This window comes from Electrophorus electricus, chromosome 16 (genome assembly GCF_013358815.1).
Source record: "Electrophorus electricus isolate fEleEle1 chromosome 16, fEleEle1.pri, whole genome shotgun sequence".
NCBI lineage: Eukaryota > Metazoa > Chordata > Actinopteri > Gymnotiformes > Gymnotidae > Electrophorus > Electrophorus electricus.
Window position 1 is genome coordinate 13,308,851 of NC_049550.1, and position 19,899 is coordinate 13,328,749.

Here is a 19,899-nt window from a genome sequence, read left to right on the forward strand (position 1 = left end):
TCTTATCACTAAAGTCATAGAGAAGTCAACAACAGGCTTATTAAAAGTCCTAATGGGTTACATTTCAGTGGAAAAAAAAAAAAAGATGTTATTTTAGGTTACGCCAAACAATTTGGAGTAAAAGCGTTTTTTCCCCCAGATACACGACTGAAACAGCATGCAAACAGCCGTTTGGTTGTGAATACAAATCTCCTGAGTGCAGGTGTGGCCTGCTCACCGAGGTAAGAGGCGTCAGGGGGGGACCGGTAATTCTGGGTCGGAGAGCGAGCAGACAGGCCGTGCGTGGGGGACCCTGGCAGGCTCTCGCTGGACGACAGCGAGCGGTTCAGAGATGAAAGGCTACGGCTAGTGTGCAGCAGGTTCGACTGCTTGGTTATCTTGCGGAACAGCGAGCTGCGCTTCTTGCTGTGAAGGAAGAAGAAGAGGGAAGAGTCTGGGACAACAAGACCAACACTCGTGTGAGCGACGGAAGACGAACGCACTACAGACTGTGGCATTATGCTCACTGGCACTAGTAGCCTCAGTTTTCAGGAAAAACATAAATGAAAAACATGTTTTGCAAAACCAGAGTTAGTTATGAAGAAGTAGACATACAATACTGAGTACAATCTATGCACAGAAATACACATAGATCATCATACACCTAATTTAATAATACCCCAATGACAACGAACCAAGGCCCAGTGTCCAGTCTGCAACATGTTTACACTCCAGCAGCAAAATCGTAGCAGTGGAGTATTCAGACAGGAAGAGTCAGACAGATAGCAGGAGGAGCAGGCAGACAGCAGGAGAAGTCAGACAGATGGCAGGAGAAGTCAGACATCAGGAGTCAGACAGACGGCAGGAGTAAGACAGACAGCAGGAGGAGTCAGACAGATAGCAGGAGGAGCAGGCAGACAGCAGGAGAAGTCAGACAGATGGCAGGAGAAGTCAGACATCAGGAGTCAGACAGACGGCAGGAGTCAGACAGACGGCAGGAGTCAGACAGACGGCAGGAGTCAGACAGACGGCAGGAGGAGTCAGACAGATGGCAGGAGGAGTCAGACAGATGGCAAGAGGAGTCAGACAGCAGGAATCAAGCAGACGGCAGGAGGAGTCAGACAGCAGGAGTCAGACAGACGGCAGGAGGAATCAGACAGCAGGAGTCAGACAGCAGGAATCAGACAGACAGCAGGAGGAATCAGACAGCAGGAGTCAGACAGCAGGAGTCAGACAGACGGCAGGAGGACTCAGACAGCAGGAGTCAGACAGTAGGAGGAGTCAGACAGCAGGAGTCAGACAGCAGGAGGAATCAGACAGCAGGAGTCAGACAGACGGAAGGAGGAGTCAGACAGCAGGAGTAAGACAGACGACAGCAGGAGTCAGACAGACAGGTGGAGTCAGACTGACAGGAGGAGTCACACAGGAGGAGTCAGACAGCAGGAGTCAGATAGACGGAAGGAGGAGTCAGACAGCAGGAGTAAGACAGACGACAGCAGGAGTCAGACAGACAGGTGGAGTCAGACTGACAGGAGGAGTCAGACAGCAGGAGTCAGACAGCAGGAGTCAGATAGACGGCAGGAGGAGTCAGACAGGAGGAGTCAGACAGCAGGAGTAAGACAGACGACAGCAGGAGTCAGACAGACGGCAGGAGGAGTCAGACAGCAGGAGTAAGACAGACGACAGCAGGAGTCAGACAGACAGGTGGAGTCAGACTGACAGGAGGAGTCACACAGGAGGAGTCAGACAGCAGGAGTCAGATAGACGGCAGGAGGAGTCAGACAGCAGGAGTCAGATAGACGGCAGGAGGAGTCAGACAGCAGGAGTCAGACAGACGGCAGGAGGAGTCAGACAGCAGGAGTCAGACAGACGGCAGGAGGAGTCAGACAGACAGGTGGAGTCAGACTGACAGGAGGAGTCACACAGGAGGAGTCAGACAGCAGGAGTCAGATAGACGGCAGGAGGAGTCAGACAGCAGGAGTCAGACAGACGGCAGGAGGAGTCAGACAGCAGGAGTCAGACAGACGGCAGGAGGAGTCAGACAGACAGCTCACCTTTCCTGTCCCTCCTTCCCAGTTCTTTTGCTGCGCCGTGCCATCTTGGACTTGTAGCTGGATTTGCGAGCTGGACCTACTTTGATAGACGTGTTCTCAAAGGGAGTGGTCGTCACGGTGACCTTATTACCACTCTGAGAACACGGACAGACCAACGCAGATCAGTCTTCATAACGGTGATAGGTCATAGATCATTTTCAGTAGCACAAGTTGAGCTAAACTGCCAGGCTAAGTACACGCTTACTTTTTCTTTATCTTTACTATTTTCCACACTGCAGAATAAAAGTGAAGACTATGCTATGCTATGGGTAAACTAAATTGCGCAGTGGCCTCATGAGGTCAACAGCTTTACCAGCAGTCGGAAGAACTTCAAATGCTGATCTCTCAACAGCAACAAGAATAAAGCACTGTGGGTAGGCTATTTGTAAAGTAGACGCATATCAAAAAATATATTTTTACATTTAATTTTTGCTTAACCCATTTTCACTATTGATAGCCTTGGAAACAAATTTAAATACTTAGAATGAAAAGGTCTAACATTCTGAAAAATATACATTTAATCTGGTGTGCCCGAACTTTTGACTGGTACAACACATTCAGTAGTTCAAGAATCAATTTTTAAGAAGTACCACTCAACCAGCAGAAAGAGTTTTAACTTTAAGATGTTTAGTTTTGTTTTTTCAGTAGCTAGAAGTTTTGGACAAAAGGGTAAGACAGATTACTGAATAGAAATGCCTTAAATGGTCAAATGGTCAAACAGAGCAGTGAACTGATCTCCCGCATGTGCAACAGAGCAGGATCAACTGGGGTCAGTGGTATTTCTGACCTTGAGAATGAGCTCCACCACTTCTGTGTGGACCAATCCGTGCACAGACTCTCCGTTGACGTGAGTGATGAGGTCTCCCGCACAAAGCCCTGCTTCCTGGGCCGGACCTCCTTCTTCCACATGCTGCGGTTGCACAAAGAGAGAGTTCATAACTGCTGTTCAATACCTCTCTGGTGCCATTAGCTGAGAAAGACGGCATAATACGTGTAAATATTAAAACACACTCGCAACTGTCAGATGAACACAACTGACTCCTGCAGCTGAATCTGAATCAGTTTCACTCTGTTAAGACCAGTTCATTTTTTTCTGCATTCTTCTTCATTAAAAGTAAAGCAAATTTTACAGGTTGCTCTGTGCATTTCTTATACATCTCTCTCTCTCTCTTTTTAACTCTCTGTCTCTGGGGCTCTCACCCAGATGATGTGGTGGACGCTGTAGACGTCGCTGTCGCCCATGTAGACGCGGATGGCGCGCAGCGTGAAGCCGTACTTCTTGCCCGAGCGGTGGATGGTGATGGGTGAGCGGAGCATGCTGACCGCCGGCCCGTAGTCACGGCTTGGGGACGAGTCCCGCGACGACGGGTTGGACGACACAGAGAGAGGAGACATGGGGCTGGCCAATGGGGAGCCAGCAAACTGCTCAACTAGAGAGAGAGAGAGAGAGAGAGAGAGAGAGAGAGAGAGATGAGAGTCCAAACAGAACTATCAGACAAGCTATTAAGTCAGGGTCTGATAACGTTGTTGATCTTAGTCTCTTAATAAGCTTTCCCCAACAAGTAAGTAAACTATTACTGGCTTACAAACCATTAAATAAGTCCATTCCATTGTAGCACTTCTTTAGCATCACACTCACACCCCCAGAGCCCCCCTGTGGCGGGCGGTGGAAGCACACCTGCTGGGATAATGACGGACAGCGCAGTGGCCGAGGCCGATTTGTGGACCTTGTTGCCTGGCCGCGCGGCACGCTGCTCTCCATCTCCGGAGAGCTGCTGGTGTCGCGCCCGTCGCAAGACCAGGTCGTTGGTGGCCCGCTGGCTGTGGGAGTCACCCACAGTGACTGTATCCCGGGAGACGGCAGGATAGGATTGCTGTGCCATGGTTGCTGATGGTATGGCTTGTGGTGCTGACACCTCACTCGTTCTGGGCGGCTTATCTGCAGGATGCCAGGTACAGACTCAGATACAGTCCCCTCCCCTTATGCAAGTTCAGTAATAACCCCTCCCCTTATACAAGTTCAGTAATAACCCCTCCCCTTATACACGTTCAGTAATAACCCCTCCCCTTATACGCGTTCAGTAATAACCCCTCCCCTTATACACGTTCAGTAATAACCCCTCCCCTTATACGCGTTCAGTAATAACCCCTCCCCTTATACACGTTCAGTAATAACCCCTCCCCTTATACACGTTCAGTAATAACCCCTCCCCTTATACACGTTCAGTAATAACCCCTCCCCTTATACACGTTCAGTAATAACCCCTCCCCTTATACACTATTAGCATTAACCCCTCCCCTTATACATGTTCAGTGATAACCCCTCCCCTTATACACGTTCAGTGATAACCCCTCCCCTTATACACGTTCAGTGATAACCCCTCCCCTTATACACGTTCAGCAATAACCCCTCCCCTTATACATGTTCAGTAATAACCCCTCCCCTTCTACACGTTCAGTAATAACCCCTCCCCTTATACACGTTCAGTAATAACCCCTCCCCTTATACACTATTAGTATTAACCCCTCCCCTTATACACGTTTAGTATTAACCCCTCCCCTTATACACGGTCAGTAATAAACCCTCCCCTTATACGCGTTCAGTAATAACCCCTCCCCTTATACATGTTCAGTAATAACCCATCCCGTTATACACCTTCAGTAATAACCCCTTCCCTTATACACCTTCAGTAATAACCCCTCCCCTTATACATGTTCAGTAATAACCCCTCCCCTTATACACGTTCAGTAATAACCTCTCCACTTATACACGTTCAGTAATAACCCCTCCACTTATACATGTTCAGTAATAACCCCTTCCCTTATACACCTTCAGTAATAACCCCTCCCCTTATACATGTTCAGTAATAACCCCTCCCCTTATACACGTTCAGTAATAACCTCTCCACTTATACACGTTCAGTAATAACCCCTCCACTTATACATGTTCAGTAATAACCCCTTCCCTTATACACCTTCAGTAATAACCCCTCCCCTTATACATGTTCAGTAATAACCCCTCCCCTTATACACGTTCAGTAATAACCTCTCCCCTTATACACGTTCAGTAATAACCTCTCCCCTTATACACGTTCAGTAATAACCCCTCCACTTATACATGTTCAGTAATAACCCCTCCCCTTATACACGTTCAGTAATAACCCCTTCCCTTATACACCTTCAGTAATAACCCCTCCCCTTATACATGTTCAGTAATAACCCCTCCCTTTATACACATTCAGTAATAACCCCTCCACTTATACATGTTCAGTATTAACCCCTCCCCTTATACACGCTCAGTAATAACCCCTTCCCTTATACACCTTCAGTAATAACCCCTCCCCTTATACATGTTCAGTAATAACCCCTCCCTTTATACATGTTCAGTAATAACCCCTCCCCTTATACATGTTCAGTAATAACCTCTCCCCTTATACACGTTCAGTAATAACCCCTCCACTTATTCATGTTCAGTAATAACCCCTCCCCTTATACACGTTCAGTAATAACCCATCCAATTATACACGTTCAGTAATAACCCCTCCCCTTATACATGTTTAGTATTAACCCCTCCCCTTATACATGTTCAGTAATAACCCCTCCCCTTATACGCGTTCAGTAATAACCCCTCCCCTTATACATGTTCAGTAATAACCCATCCCGTTATACACCTTCAGTAATAACCCCTTCCCTTATACACCTTCAGTAATAACCCCTCCCCTTATACACGTTCAGTAATAACCCCTCCCCTTATACACGTTCAGTAATAACCCCTCCCCTTATACACGTTCAGTAATAACCCCTCCCCTTATACATGTTTAGTATTAACCCCTCCCCTTATACACGTTCAGTAATAACCCCTCCCCTTATACATGTTCAGTAATAACCCCTCCCCTTATACACGTTCAGTAATAACCCCTCCCCTTATACACTATTAGCATTAACCCCTCCCCTTATACATGTTCAGTGATAACCCCTCCCCTTATACACGTTCAGTAATAACCCCTCCCCTTATACACATTCAGTAATAACCCCTCCCCTTATACACGTTCAGTAATAACCCCTCCCCTTATACACGGTCAGTAATAACCCCTTCCCTTATACACATTCAGTAATAACCCCTCCCCTTATACACGTTCAGTAATAACCCCTCCCCTTATACACGTTCAGTAATAACCCCTCCCCTTATACATGTTCAGTAATAACCCATCCCGTTATACACCTTCAGTAATAACCCCTCCCCTTATACATGTTCAGTAATAACCCCTCCCCTTATACACGTTCAGTAATAACCCCTCCCCTTATACACGTACAGTAATAACCTCTCCCCTTATACACGTTCAGTAATAACCCCTCCACTTATACACATTCAGTAATAACCTCTCCCCTTATACATGTTTAGTATTAACCCCTCCCCTTATACACGTTCAGTAATAACCCCTCCCCTTATACACGTTCAGTAATAACCCATCCCGTTATACACCTTCAGTATTAACCCCTCCCCTTATACACGTTCAGTAATAACCCCTCCCCTTATACACTATTAGTATTAACCCCTCCCCTTATACACGGTCAGTAATAACCCCTCCCCTTATACATGTTCAGTAATAACCCCTCCCCTTATACATGTTCAGTAATAACCCCTCCCCTTATACACGGTCAGTAATAACCCCTTCCCTTATACATGTTCAGTAATAACCCCTCCCCTTATACACTATTAGTATTAACCCCTCCCCTTATACACGTTTAGTATTAACCCCTCCCCTTATACACGGTCAGTAATAACCCCTTCCCTTATACACGTTCAGTAATAACCCCTCCCCTTATACGCATTCAGTAATAACCCATCCCGTTATACACCTTCAGTAATAACCTCTCCCCTTATACACGTTCAGTAATAACCCCTCCCCTTATACATGTTCAGTAATAACCCCTCCCCTTATACACGTTCAGTAATAACCCCTCCCCTTATACACTATTAGTATTATCCCCTCCCCTTATACACGTTCAGTAATAACCCCTCCCCTTATACATGTTCAGTAATAACCCCTTCCCTTATACACGTTCAGTAATAACCCCTCCCCTTATACACGTTCAGTAATAACCCCTCCCCTTATACATGTTCAGTAATAACCCCTTCCCTTATACACATTCAGTAATAACCCCTCCCCTTATACACTATTAGTATTAACCCCTCCCCTTATACACGTTTAGTATTAACCCCTCCCCTTATACACATTTAGTATTAACCCCTTCCCTTATACACGGTCAGTAATAACCCCTCCCCTTATACACGTTCAGTAATAACCCCTCCCCTTATACGCGTTCAGTAATAACCCCTCCCCTTATACATGTTCAGTAATAACCCATCCCGTTATACACCTTCAGTAATAACCCCTTCCCTTATACACCTTCAGTAATAACCCCTCCCCTTATACACGTTCAGTAATAACCCCTCCCCTTATACACGTTCAGTAATAACCCCTCCCCTTATACACGTTCAGTAATAACCCTTCCCCTTATACATGTTTAGTATTAACCCCTCCCCTTATACACGTTCAGTAATAACCCCTCCCCTTATACATGTTCAGTAATAACCCCTCCCCTTATACACGTTCAGTAATAACCCCTCCCCTTATACACTATTAGCATTAACCCCTCCCCTTATACATGTTCAGTGATAACCCCTCCCCTTATACACGTTCAGTAATAACCCCTCCCCTTATACACATTCAGTAATAACCCCTCCCCTTATACACGTTCAGTAATAACCCCTCCCCTTATACACGGTCAGTAATAACCCCTTCCCTTATACACATTCAGTAATAACCCCTCCCCTTATACACGTTCAGTAATAACCCCTCCCCTTATACACGTTCAGTAATAACCCCTCCCCTTATACATGTTCAGTAATAACCCATCCCGTTATACACCTTCAGTAATAACCCCTCCCCTTATACATGTTCAGTAATAACCCCTCCCCTTATACACGTTCAGTAATAACCCCTCCCCTTATACACGTTCAGTAATAACCCCTCCCCTTATACACGTTCAGTAATAACCCCTCCACTTATACACATTCAGTAATAACCTCTCCCCTTATACATGTTTAGTATTAACCCCTCCCCTTATACACGTTCAGTAATAACCCCTCCCCTTATACACGTTCAGTAATAACCCATCCCGTTATACACCTTCAGTATTAACCCCTCCCCTTATACACGTTCAGTAATAACCCCTCCCCTTATACACTATTAGTATTAACCCCTCCCCTTATACACGGTCAGTAATAACCCCTCCCCTTATACATGTTCAGTAATAACCCCTCCCCTTATACATGTTCAGTAATAACCCCTCCCCTTATACACGGTCAGTAATAACCCCTCCCCTTATACACGTTCAGTAATAACCCCTTCCCTTATACATGTTCAGTAATAACCCCTCCCCTTATACACTATTAGTATTAACCCCTCCCCTTATACACGTTTAGTATTAACCCCTCCCCTTATACACGGTCAGTAATAACCCCTTCCCTTATACACGTTCAGTAATAACCCCTCCCCTTATACGCATTCAGTAATAACCCCTCCCCTTATACATGTTCAGTAATAACCTCTCCCCTTATACACGTTCAGTAATAACCCCTCCCCTTATACACGTTCAGTAATAACCCCTCCCCTTATACACGTTCAGTAATAACCCCTCCACTTATTCATGTTCAGTAATAACCCATCCCCTTATACACCTTCAGTAATAACCCCTTCCCTTATACACCTTCAGTAATAACCCCTTCCCTTATACACCTTCAGTAATAACCCCTCCCCTTATACACGTTCAGTAATAACCCCTCCCCTTATACACGTTTAGTATTAACCCCTCCCCTTATACACGTTCAGTAATAACCCCTCCCCTTATACATGTTCAGTAATAATCCATCCCGTTATACACCTTCAGTAATAACCCCTCCCCTTATACACGTTTAGTATTAACCCCTCCCCTTATACACGTTCAGTAATAACCCCTCCCCTTATACACATTCAGTAATAACCCCTCCCCTTATACACGTTTAGTATTAACCCCTCCCCTTATACACATTCAGTAATAACCCCTCCCCTTATACACGTTTATTTTTAACCCCTCCCATTATACATGTTCAGTTATTCATTTTCTACAGTAATATTATGTTACTATGACCATTATGAGTCAGTGTTGTTAATAATGATTAATTATTACCTATTAACCATTAATAATTAATAACCAGTAATGATCCCTCCTCCCTCTTCTTGCCCTGCCCCCTTTGGTCACCTCCTGTGGTCACTCCTGCTCCGTCCTTTATGGATCTGCTGTGTTCCGTGGCACTGGGTGATGCAGGGGCAGTGGAGCCCTCTACTGACGACCCTCTGCCTTTACCACCGCCCTGGTGAGCCTGCGCCTCCCCGTCACCCTCCAGAGGCGAGGCGAAGCGGTGCGTGTCCATCAATGCCGAGAAACGCCGCCTGGCACCCAGAGGAGGACTAGAGTCTCCCTCCATATACAGAGACTCGGAGCACGACAGACGCTTCCTACCAAAAGAGAGAGGAGAGCGAGAGAGAAAGAGGAGAAGATTAGATGCTGGATTATATGTTGGAGAAGACAGTGGTGGAACCTGGTCATTCCTTACTATGAGGTACATTGGAAGTTCAGACATTGTAAATACTTTTGATTAAACACATACACCCCCAGAGCCACTCTCTGTTACACACACACACACACACACACACACACACACACACACACACACTCTCACATCTCAGGTGAGCCGGTTCTCCAGCTCTTGCCGAAGCTACCGAGACTCTCTCTCTTGGCCATCTTGTCCTCGCGACGTTCCTTATGCTCGCGGCGTGTCACCACGGGCGTCTTCTGCTCCAGGGACAGGTGCTCCATGCTGCTATACACCTGTGGAAGCCAGCAGAACAGGCGAGAGCCTGCAGCCCTTAATCTGGCACAAGTGCTTGCAATCTTAACACCTGCGAGAGGAACCTCAACATTGCTCAACACCTGCGAGAGGAACCTCATATCGCCCAGCACCTGCGAGAGGAACCACACCAGATCACATTTCAAAGCTACGTGTGAGAAACAAATGAAATGAGACTCATATGAGTCACAGGTGAGACCTGCTGTACAGGTAAGCAACACTGGAAATACATTTTTACACACTCTTAACACACACTCTTACCACATACTCTTAACACACGCTCTTAACACACGCTCTTAACACACGCTTTTACCACACGCTCTTAACACATGCTCTTACCACATGTTCTTAACACACGCTCTTACCACACGCTCTTAACACACGCTCTTAGCGGTGCTGTATAGTTGCTACAGTGGGCAGCATCAACTGTGGTCACTCTATGTCTACGTGCTGATTGCTGATTGGTTTAGGGTTGGGGTAGCTAATATAGAGCAAGTCTCCCTGGATAACCACACCGGCTAAGTGACACAATGTCGATTCAGGAGTAAGCAGGAGCAATACATTCTAGAGAGGCCTAATCTGCACCCCCACAACATGGACCGCTCCGAGCGGGAGTGGTCAATCGGAGAAAACGCGGTGCTTACTTTTTATGGTTCGGGTTTTGGAACAAGGCTGATCCCTCTACAACTACAACAAAAACATTACGTCTGAGTGCTAAGACTGTGAAAGGACACCCGGTGGTTACTCAGCGTGTGTGTGTGCGCGCGCACATGTATGTGTCGTTCAAGTACATCTTCGAGACCTACAAATATACTCTTCTTCTGAGAGTAACACAAAAGTTATCAGAAGCTTTACTTACTAAGAGTCTACTGTTACGAGCGCTCCTGTGTGTGTGTGTGGGTATTTTTACGCGTGGGGGACGCTCTGATCTAAGGAACACCTCAGTAAGAAGGGTTTTAGCAATCGGGACGCCATAGCAGCCACTGTAATAATTACAGAGCTTTTAAACATAAGATGTAGCAGCATGTCAAGTGCATGTGTAAGTGTGTGTATGGACCATGAAGGGCTGAGTTTGAGTTATTTTTCTTCAGTTATTTTACTTTCACACATACTATTGGGATTTATAGATTATACCTAAATCCAATGAACCAATTTCACATGTGATGTAACTAGGCTTATGGTGTTGGGTGTGTGTGTGTGTGTGTGTGTGTACAACACCCTTCCGAGGTTCCAGTGCTGCGGTAATTCTGCTTGCTGGTCTGGAGCTCTGTATAACCCTGACACCACGGTGACAGCTGGGAGTCATTCTGCTTGCAGCCCGGGGACTCCTCACACTACGGAGGACTGAGAAGGACCACTCAGAACAGTCTGCGGAGGTAATCCATTCTTCCTGTCAATCCGCTACAAATAACAGCATGGACGAGCGATATTGACTGTCGATTCAGCACCGACGCGGAGCTGCAACGTGACAAGGGTCATATGAACTCCACGAAGTTTGATCCAGGAAGACTGGGAACGAACGAACGGTGCGGGAGTCGCTCTCGCGGCACGGCTTTTGCAGCGTGCGATGAGAAACGTTTCTCCATTCGGTTAGTCTCGTCTGGCTGAGCCTTTCAAAAGCGCTTCTACCTGTCGACATTTGGCTTCACGTTCAGTGTGTGTGTGTGTGTTTCACTTTTCAAAGGCTTTCTAGAAGGTCTCCTAAGCTCTGTAATTCCACCCTTCCTACTAGTGCGCTCTCCTTAGGAGAGAGAGAGAGAGAGAGCAGGTGCACAGGGGATGGAGTGGAGAAGAAGCCAAAAAAAAGTGGCACGCTGACATTTCAACATGACCTGTGGATGAGACAGATGGAGAGAGACAGCGGAGAGAGACAGATGGAGAGAGACAGTGGAGAGACAGATGGAGACAGATGGAGAGAGACAGATGGAGAGATACAGCGGAGAGAGACAGATGGAGAGAGACATATGGAGAGAGACAGCGGAGAGAGACAGATGGAGAGAGACAGATGGAGAGAGACAGCGGAGAGAGACAGATGGAGAGAGACAGATGGAGAGAGACAAGGGACTCGGAAAGATAAACATCCACTCGGGTTAGGCAGAGCGAAAGAAAAAGCAAGTAGTGACTGAAAGGCTGAAAAAGAGAGAGATGGATTAAAAGAACAGAAGACACAGGCGTCATGACAGAAATACCGACCTCCTGGGATTGATATAGTCGAGAGTGGGGGTGGGCGAAAGCGAGATGGAGGGAGAGAGATTGAGGTCCTGGCCTTGAAATGTCAGGAGAAAGTGAGAAGTGAAAGAGGAGAGGGATGATTCTGGAATGAGGGACAGACGCGGCACGACTGAAGAGGAAGGCAGATGGCGGAACAGCCAGGTTGAGAAAGAGAGAGAGAGAGAGAGAGAGAGAGAGAGAGAGAGAGAGAGAGAGAGAGAGAGAGAGAGAGAGAGAGAGAGAGAGAGATGGAGAGGGAGCTCTGACCTTGCTGAAGCGCGGTGAGCAGGAGGAGAACTGCCTGATCTCCACTGGCTCGTCATCATTCGTGTCATCTTCATCGTACGAGTTTATGTGCCGATAGCGCTCTGAACGCGCTGAGAGAGAGAGCGAGCGCGAGAGCGCGAGAGAGAGTGATGAGACATGGATGACAGAGTGCAGGGTGCAGTAAACCTCCCAACAGCTAAGAGGCAACGTGTGGACAGGAGACTCACTGTCAAAGTAGCTGGTGTCCTCCTCTGACTCCAGGTGGGGAATGAACTCTGCCTTCTGCCTCAGTAAACTGTTCCAGTCCAGTCCAGCAAAAAACGAATGCTGCTTCACCTCATATGCCCCACCTGATTAGGACAAACAGACAGACAAACAAACAAACAAACAAACAAAAGGCAGTAAAGCATGGAAAATTATATGCAGGTGTTAATCTGTCCATCTACCCACAGTTCAAGCTAACACACCTGCGCCTAATCGCACCAGTGGGTTGGTCTGTAGTAACGTGGAAATCAGGTTCTGGGCATCGCTAGGCAACGCTTCGTCTCCTTCAGGCCAGGCAATGTCATCTACACACACAAACACACACACACACACACACATATGAGTGTGGGAGAGTTAGCACAGTTGCTAATGTTAGCAATACTGTTGCCAGGAAGCACCACACTAATTAGCGCCCAGGCCAGAGCTGAGAGAGCGTATCTGAGCAAAGGGTGTGATTAATGTCTGAGGAGGTGTTTAGAGGAACCTCCAATGAGTCAAATAGACAATAATTGTACTGTTTAGCAAGATAACATTCTCTCTATACTTCTACGACTACCAATAATAATAACAATAACTTCATTTAGATTTTCTTATTTAAAAATGCAGCTCAAAGTTCTTCCCAAAAGCAATAAAATAATAAAATGAAACTGTGAACAAGTGAAAACAAACAATAAGCTTTAGGCTGCAGAAGGCATGAAAATCATTACAGTAGCTCATTACACTGAAAAAGTGGTCTGAACCCGGGTCCTTAACGATGGTAGTGTCCGGATCAGATCGCCTGTCTGGAAACGTGGCCCACCTGAGATCACCTGGCCGAACAGCTCCTCTGGCGTGTCCCCGAAGAAAGGCACACAGCCCACCAGGAACTCGTACAAGATGATCCCCATGGCCCACCAGTCCACGGGCTTGCCATAGCCCTGGCGCAGGATCACCTCAGGGGCAATGTACTCGGGGGTGCCGCACACCTGAGGGAGGAAGAGAGAGAAAACAACCAAGTCCTTCATTCGTGGTGTAATGTTCCATCGTGGTGTAATGCGCCCATATTTTAAAAGGCATGCAACCCGTAGTAATGTTCCTTGTCAAATTACCTAAAAACAACAACAAAAAACCACAAAAAAGCCCACATTTGGGAATGTTCGTGTAAATCCTGACAAAGGCTCCCAAGGCTAGGAGAGGGGACGAGCTGGCACCTGACACACATTAGTATGGAGAAATGGAGAAAAGCCACGTTTGGCAGACTTGGAGGACAACGAGTGCATTATGGGACGACAACTGCATGGTACAGCAGCGGTTGACGGCAGGCAGGCAGATTAACTGGGCCAATATTCGGCCTTCTGAGAATATGAAAACGATGTCGTTATCTCAGACACAATCTCAGCTGCAGCAGCCGGTTTAAGGGATGTTAGCGCCATGTGCATATCAGGCAGGGACTAGGCAGGACTGCTCCCAGCTTTGCATTTACTGCAAGAAACATGACTTTTTGTTTTCTCACTTTTCAGGTTTTTTAGTTTAAGATACAGTAACATTTCGTATGAGGATATCTAATAAAAAACATGAAGGATATAAAAATGTACATTTCGGTCCACCTTTTTTAGTCTGCTTCACAAATGTGGTAATAGGCCCTTAGCTTTGCTAACCTCGAGTAATTAAAAGCTCAGAATGAACAAACAAATATACAAATAAATAAATAGTAGTTAGTGTGAAACAACGCCATATTCAAACACAACACAGTCTTGGTCTTAATTATTAAAATGTTAAATTAGCTTATGTTATTATTAGCTTAGATTGTTTGTTGTAGATGCATCAACTAAGATAGAGTCTCATTCCTTTGGCTAAACACTCGGATTATAGTGAATGATAGGAAATACTCAGAGTATAATGAGTGATATGAAATACTCATAGTATAGTGAGTGACATGAAATACTCAGAGTTTAGTGAGTGATATTAAATACTCATAGTATAGTGAGTGATATGAAATACTCAGAGTTTAGTGAATTATATGAAATACTCATAGTGAGTGATATGAAATACTCAGAGTTTAGTGAGTGATATGAAATACTCAGAGTATAGTGAGTGATATGAAATACTCAGAGTATAGTGAGTGATATGAAATACTCATAGTATAGTGAGTGATATGAAACATCCCAAAAGGCGACGTGTTATGGTGAAAAGTTCGTGTTGACATACAAGGAAATCATACAGTGCATGTATAGCACACAGCAAGCTTCCTGCCTGTGGTTGTGTGGCATGGCTCTATGAAACAGTATCCTGTCTCTAATGATATTTACAAATACCTGTGACTTGTATTACTGTTTTAAGACAGAAGTTAGAGGACAATTTTAAATCTTGTATTTTATTTCTTTATTGTCAATGTCAATAGCATTTAGTGCATAAATGACATGGTTTATTATTCTGTAATATGTCATAAATCTAGTGTTATGCTATTCTTATTTCTTAAAATAGCCGTGGTTGAAATGCAGTGAAATATAAGCCTCATATCATGTGTCGGCAACACCGCTCTCTAAAAACAGACCTCAGCACTGGCCCCGAAAAGCCCATGTTAGTCAAATATTATTATAACCAAGATCCACCAGAAAAACTGTAAACAAATCATGAGAGCCATACATATTCTCTCAGGACTTTCAAGGAGACACATTGAAACAATGCTGCACTGTATTGACGTGTTTCTCACCGTATATGTTTGCACAGAACATGTGCTCCCACATGCGGTCTGGATGCCTGTTTGAGGTGACACCGAGTTAGCGGACTAAGTGCAGTAAAAGTGGGATAAACAGCGTCTCTGCTCTCCTCGCTTAACCCACTTCTGCCGCAGACATTTCTACCAGTGGACAATGTCCACCCACCCACCACCCAGGTGACCAATGAGAACAGTGCTCATTAGCATACAAAGACCACTTTAAAATATCACACTTTTTTCCTAAGCGCCACAGCGTTGAGTGTGTCGTGCCGAGTGCTCACACCTGCCAGCGTGGGACAAGAGGTGAGCCGTACCTGCTTGTCCAAGAACTCCCGAGCGTCCTTCTCGATGTGGCCCTCGTACAAATTTGTGGTGAGGTTCATCAGACCCATCTTGGAGAGGCCAAAATCTGTCAGCTTGATGTGACCCATCGAGGTGATGAGCAGACTGAGGACACATCAGGCACAGAGCTCTGTAACGCAACGCTGATCCAGAATCAGTATGGGCTTTGTGCTTTACTGGGTTTTTAGATTTGAACGTTTATGCATCATTAGGCTACATCTACTTACATCGCAAGAACAGGGCATTGGGAATGTATGTGAAAATGAAAAAAAAATATTTTTTGTAGGAGTGCGAAACATGACCATCTCACAACCCTGTCTTCTCTTGCAGTAAACCTCCAGCCCAGCAGAGGGAGCTCCAGCCTCTTTACTCACTTGTCTGGCTTGAGGTCGCGGTGAACGATGCCATAGTTATGGAGGTACTCCAGGGCCAGGACGGTCTCGGCGAAGTACATGCGAGCCATTTCCACAGGCAAGGCCCCGATGTTCTTCAGTAGGGTAGCACAGTCGCCCCCTAATAGACAAAAGTCACAGTTCCTCATCATCTCATCATCTTTTCAAAATGAAAGTGTTTTTTTTGTTTTGTTGTTGTTTTTTATTTGGAAGTTATAATCTATACATACACTGAATAAAAAAGCAATCAACTGGATCAGAGGATTGGAAGATGGGTAGTGATGCTGATTTATTTTCATTGTTTCTGTGTGTGTTCAGTTAAAAGGGTCATTAGGTTAATTTCAATTAACAGCTGATTCACCAAGCATGAGGCAGGAGTTGTGGCTAGGTATGAGCAGAGAGATCAGCTGTGGCTGGGTATGAGCAGAGAGATCAGCTGTGGCTGGGTATGAGCAGAGAGATCAGCTGTGGCTGGGTATGAGCAGAGAGATCAGCTGTGGCTGGGTTTGGTCAGTGACCAGCAGCAGACAGATAAGTTGTGCTGGCCTGTCTGTTACTCACAGCAGAGCAACTCTGACATGAGCGCTGATGTGTCATGGAACACAAAGAGGGTACATAATAACAGAGAGAGATAGAGAGAGAGAGAGAGAGAGAGAGAGAGGAAAAAAGAAGGCAAGAAGTAGACAGGCAGAAATGTGGACAGACATACAGACAGTCAGAGCGTCAGAGTTTCTCTACAAACTCTAGAACATCAGCTACACAGAGCAATTACACACGGCACAGCATAAACATCCCAGCCTACTCAACCCCCAGGAGAGCTGGTACTACACAGAGCTGTCTGTCTGTCTGTCTGTCTGTCTGTCTGTCTGTCTGTCGTTAAGTCCTCTAGCAGGGAGAGACGTGTACTTGATATTCCTGGCAGACATCCCATGTACATGTCCCTACAGTGGAGCAGGCGTGCACCCTGTCAATCACATCTTCTAGTGCTGCGTTGTGGTGTGTGTGTCTATATGCTCACACTGTCCTCATAGTTTTTGATTTTACAGAGATGTGTGTGTGTGTGCACGCTCGTGTGTTTGTGCATTTTACCCTCCACATACTCCATGACTGGCAGAGGTGTGTGTGTGTGTGTGTGTATGTGCATGTGTGTGTGTGTGTATGTGTGTGAGTGAGTGAGAGATCGTCTTACCCTCCATGTACTCCATGGCCATATAGATGTTTGTGTGTGTGTTTGCGTGTGTGGGTGTGTGTGAGTGTGAGTGAGTGAATAAGAGATCGTCTTACCCTCCATGCACTCCATGGCCATGTAGAGGTTTGTGTGTATGTGTGTGTGTGTGAGAGAGAGTCTTACCCTCCACATACTCCATGACCATGCAGAGGTGTGTGTGTTTTTGTGTGTGTTTGTGTGCATGTGTGTGTCGTACCCTCCACGTACTCCATGACCATGCAGAGGTGTGTGTGTGTGTGTCTTACCCTCCACATACTCCATGACCATGCAGAGGTGTTTGTGTGTGTGTGTGTGTGTGTGTGTGTATGTGTGTCTTACCCTCCACATACTCCATGACTATGCAAAGGTGTGTGTGTGTGTGTGTGTGTGTATCGTATCCTCCACATAATCCATGACCATTCAGAGGTGTGTGTGTGTGTGTGTGTGTGTGTGTGTGTCGTACCCTCCACGTACTCCATGACCATTCAGAGGTGTGTGTGTGTGTCTGGCGTACCCTCCACATACTCCATGACCATGCAGAGGTGCCTGCGTGTCTCGAAGGAGCAGAACATGCTGACGACGAAGGGGTTCTCGGCGAAGGTGAGGATGTCTCTCTCCACGAAGGCCTGCTGCACCTGGTTCCTCAGGAGCAGGTTCTGCTTGTTGATCTTCTTCATGGCGAAACGCTGACGCGTCTCCCTGTGCCTCACCAGATACACCGCGCTGTGGACGGTGAGAGAAACCATCACCGCATATGAACTCTGTCACTATCCCAAAATGCAATCTTGACCTCAGGAAGTGCCAGAAGCTGCCTGTAAGACCCGTACGGCTAATGCACGCAATGCTGAGACGCGTTTTCCCTTCCTGCCTCGCTGTAAAACAATTCTGAGCGGTCGAAAGAGCTAAAAATACATTTTGCTTGCTTGCCAGAAATTGTTGCAAACGATCCCAGAAGCACACAGGGTGGGGAAATTCTGCATCCGTCAGGTTATGAATCATGACAGCGTGCTGTCTTCATACTTTTCAACTGCTCAAAAAAAAATTATTATTTATTTTGTGTGTGTGTGTGTGTGTGTGTGTGTGTGTGTACCCCATTTTTTCTCTCAACTTTAGTCATTAAGTCCCACCCACCAGGCTCTTCCTAGCGAACACACGCCTCCTCAGGGACACTTCTGTTTGGACCTGCTGCCCACACCGCGACGCGGGGCACCTGAACACACTCCTGGGAGAGCACTGGCTGCCCTCGTCGTGATTGGTTAGTGCCGCTGTGACTGACAGCAGACAGAGTGATGCCAACCACTGAAGAATGCTAGCTCTGCTGCCTCTGACTTCATCAGGGCTCAAAACAGGAAAGGCGTGATGACAGAATGCATTTCTGCAGCACCACTCACGCGTGTGTCATATTTCAGCGTCTGATTATAAAACGTTGTTATGCTAACAGAGCTGTTTTTAAATGAGAGACATAAAGGGATAAAGAGAAAACAGACATAACTTTTGGAAATATTCAGAAGTCTATTATGTGTGTGTGTGTGTGTGTGTGTGTGTGTGTGTGTGTGTGAGTGTGTGTGTATGCACACTCACCCATAAGCTCCGTTGCTGATCAGTTTGATGGTCTGAAAGTCTGACTCGCAGGGAGGTTTCATGGTCTTCAGCTTACCCTGAGGACCACAGCAGAAGTCTCAACCAGCCTGACACCACCCTACACATACACACTCCAACACCACCCTGACACCACCTCACACACACTCCAACACCACCCTGACACCACCCTACACACACTCCAACACCACCCTGACACCACCCTACACACACTCCAACACCACCCTGACACACCACCCTACACACACTCCAACACCACCCTGACACACCACCCTACACAGACCCTCCAACACCACCCTGACTCACCCTACACATACACACTCCAACACCACCCTCACACCAGCATACACACACACTCCAACACCACCCTGACCCACTCTACACACACATCACCCTCACACCAGCCTACACACACTCCCACACTTAGCCTCATACCACCCTACACACAAACTCCCACACTCAGCCTCGCAGCACCCTCTACAAACACTCCCACACTACACACAATGACACACACTCCACACACACACACACACACACACACACACACACACACACACACACACACTTCACACAATGACATCAATGGTCATGGAACACACTCAGCTCAATATTACTAGTGTTAGAGCCAGTAACATGCATCTATTCCAAGATGTTCATTACAGCACATAAAAAACACAGGGTAACAGGGCCAAAACACACACACACACACACACCCGCGCTTTTTACCTCGGCTGAGTCATCTGTCTCAGGTGTGTGTGGTCCCTCACTGTCGTAGCTGTCTAGGTTCACCATTTCTATGAGAGAACGACAAACCCAACTGTCTCTCAGCTCTCATAAAGTCTTGATAAATATGTTTAATGTGCTCGCGTTACACATACAAGATGACCACATCT

At 46.3% G+C, this 19,899-nt stretch overlaps 1 protein-coding gene across 4 annotated transcripts in view; it reads right to left on the reverse strand.

The window, feature by feature from the left end:
• The window catches only part of mast1a (microtubule associated serine/threonine kinase 1a), a 55,989-nt gene that overhangs the window by 2,368 nt on the left and 33,722 nt on the right, over positions 1 to 19,899 (reverse strand). For all 4 annotated transcript variants that reach the window (XM_027013729.2, XM_027013728.2, XM_027013731.2 and 1 more), the window contains 16 exons: positions 19,733 to 19,800; positions 18,989 to 19,065; positions 17,922 to 18,130; positions 16,183 to 16,321; positions 15,781 to 15,913; positions 13,568 to 13,733; positions 12,972 to 13,073; positions 12,732 to 12,854; positions 12,505 to 12,614; positions 9,859 to 10,007; positions 9,378 to 9,634; positions 3,751 to 4,011; positions 3,273 to 3,502; positions 2,860 to 2,982; positions 2,034 to 2,167; positions 218 to 405 (listed from right to left, as the gene is read on the reverse strand). In XM_027013729.2, coding sequence (XP_026869530.2) covers positions 218 to 405; positions 2,034 to 2,167; positions 2,860 to 2,982; positions 3,273 to 3,502; positions 3,751 to 4,011; positions 9,378 to 9,634; positions 9,859 to 10,007; positions 12,505 to 12,614; positions 12,732 to 12,854; positions 12,972 to 13,073; positions 13,568 to 13,733; positions 15,781 to 15,913; positions 16,183 to 16,321; positions 17,922 to 18,130; positions 18,989 to 19,065; positions 19,733 to 19,800 — 2,469 coding nt within the window. The remainder of the gene's footprint in view (positions 1 to 217; positions 406 to 2,033; positions 2,168 to 2,859; positions 2,983 to 3,272; positions 3,503 to 3,750; positions 4,012 to 9,377; positions 9,635 to 9,858; positions 10,008 to 12,504; positions 12,615 to 12,731; positions 12,855 to 12,971; positions 13,074 to 13,567; positions 13,734 to 15,780; positions 15,914 to 16,182; positions 16,322 to 17,921; positions 18,131 to 18,988; positions 19,066 to 19,732; positions 19,801 to 19,899) is intronic.